General features: G+C 43.6%; 1 protein-coding gene across 1 annotated transcript in view; it reads right to left on the bottom strand.

Moving 5' to 3' along the window:
• Positions 1-2,116, bottom strand: part of Snapc5 (small nuclear RNA activating complex polypeptide 5) — a 4,309-nt gene that overhangs the window by 975 nt on the left and 1,218 nt on the right. The window contains exon 2 of the mRNA XM_021207965.1: positions 1,682-1,771. Coding sequence (XP_021063624.1) covers positions 1,682-1,771 — 90 coding nt within the window. The remainder of the gene's footprint in view (positions 1-1,681; positions 1,772-2,116) is intronic.

The raw sequence follows: 2,116 nt of genomic DNA, 5'->3' as shown, positions 1-2,116 counted from the left end.
GCTGGCCTCGAACTCAGAAATCCGTCTGCCTCTGCCTCCCGAGTGCTGGGATTAAAGGCGAGCGCTACCACGCCCGGCTAGCAAATTCTTTTTAAAACCAAATCTCATATATGGGGTTGGAGAAATGATTAGCAGTTAAAGGACTTGTTGCATGCAAGGTGATGGTGGTGTACACCTCTAATCCCAGCACTCAGGAGGCGGAGGCAGGTGAATCCCTGTGAGTTCGAGGTCAGCTTGGTCTACAAAGTGAGTTTCAGGACAGCCAGGGCTACACAGAGAAACCCCGTCTAGAAAAAACAAAACAAAAGAATGCTTGCTTCTTTTCCAAAATGATCCAAGTTTGAGTCCTAATACCCATGCTGGATAGCTATAAGCCCCAACTCTAGGGTATCTGATGTCCAATGGAGACTAACATGCATTCACATACACCTATAAAAATATCTTTAGGGGCTGGAGAGATGGCTCAGTGGTTAAGAGCACTGACTGCTCTTCCAGAGGTCCTGAGTTCAAATCCCAGCAACCACATGATGGCTCACAACCATCTGTAATGGGATCTGCTTTGCTCTTCTGGTGTCTCAAGGCAGCTACAGTGTACTTACATTACCTTTAAAGTTCAATTTTAGGTTCATATTTTTATGACTGAAAGAACAATTTGTTTCTCCCATCACTGAAAAGAGGTGAGAATCAGTGCTTCACATTTACGAAGATGTTAACTGATCTACCATGTTCTTTTAGAAACCATCAACAAGGGCTGGTGAGATGGCTCAGTGGGTAAGAGCACCCAACTGCTCTTCCAAAGGTCCTGAGTTCAAATCCCAGCAACCACATGGTGGCTCATAACCATCTGTAACAAGACCTGACACCCTCTTCTGGAGTGTCTGAAGACAGCTATGTGTGTAATTACATATAATAAATAAATAAAGCTTTAAAAAAAAAAAAAGAAAAAAGAAACCATCAACAAAGTAATTGTGTAAGCTACATAGCTTATAAAGAATTCTCAAAGCACAGTATATTCAGGAAAAATGTACTGGCTTTGTTGAAGGCAGTTGGTAAGCATGAGTAGGGTAATACCTGCACCTCATCCTTAGCTTTGTACTTGAAGCCACACTCACAGAGCAGCAACCATGACATAGTCCTACCTAAATAGAGCAGCGTTTCTAAACAGGATACGAGCGCACATGCCTGTAATCCCAGGAGGAGAGAAGAACATAAGGCGGCTAGCCTGGGTACAAAAGACACTGCTTCAAAACAAACCCCACCTCTACCACAACAACCACTGCTAGTTTCTTGGGGTTCATCTGAGTAACTAGAAAGGATGGAGTAGTCAGATCTGGGTAGGCTGGGCATGTTGGTGAACACTAGAAGAGTAGAGGCTGCCTAAATTGGACAAAGTATAAAAGACAAGCTATTGTTTGGGTGATTAATGCAGATTAGCTAATTACTAAACTACAAATTATGAGGGGCTGGAGATGCAGCTCACCAGTAACATACTTGCTTACCTTGTATGAAGTCCTAGGTTCAATGTACAATAAATTCGCCCATGACCCCAAATACCTGAATGGTCCTTCCCAGTTTCCTTTGGACTTGGTAATAATGTGCCATACAGCATTTGCCTGCCCAAAGAGCTAGGGCACAATGGGATTCTACACTCTATCTGAAGTCTTCACTTGATTAAACTTACATCACATAACTGTTCAGGTGCAGGCTGAGAAGACAGTGTCTCACTCCTTCCTCGAGTATTTATCATTGATTGAAGGGCTAATTCTTCAACCTAGGAAAGAAAAGTCAGACATTTACTTCACTGAGTATTCTGCTGGGTTACCATAGTGAGTGAATTCCACTAGATGCCATATAGTTTGGCATCATGAGAAAAATTTGCTTATAATACCTGAACTGCTCTAGAAGGGCGGGGGGGAGCTTTACCTCCCCACCTTTTTGTTTCCCCACGAAGAGGTCTTACTTTGTAACACTGGCTGTCCTACAACTGGATAAGTACACCAAGTTGGCCTTGAATTTACAGATATCTACCCGCCTCTGCCTCCAAAGTGCTGGGATTAAAGGCACGTGCCAATACACTGAGGTTAGAAATGTAGGAGGGCCGGGCGTGGTGGCACAC

This window comes from Mus pahari, chromosome 10, assembly GCF_900095145.1.
Source record: "Mus pahari chromosome 10, PAHARI_EIJ_v1.1, whole genome shotgun sequence".
Taxonomy (NCBI): domain Eukaryota; kingdom Metazoa; phylum Chordata; class Mammalia; order Rodentia; family Muridae; genus Mus; species Mus pahari.
This window is presented reverse-complemented; position numbering and strand designations above follow the sequence as displayed.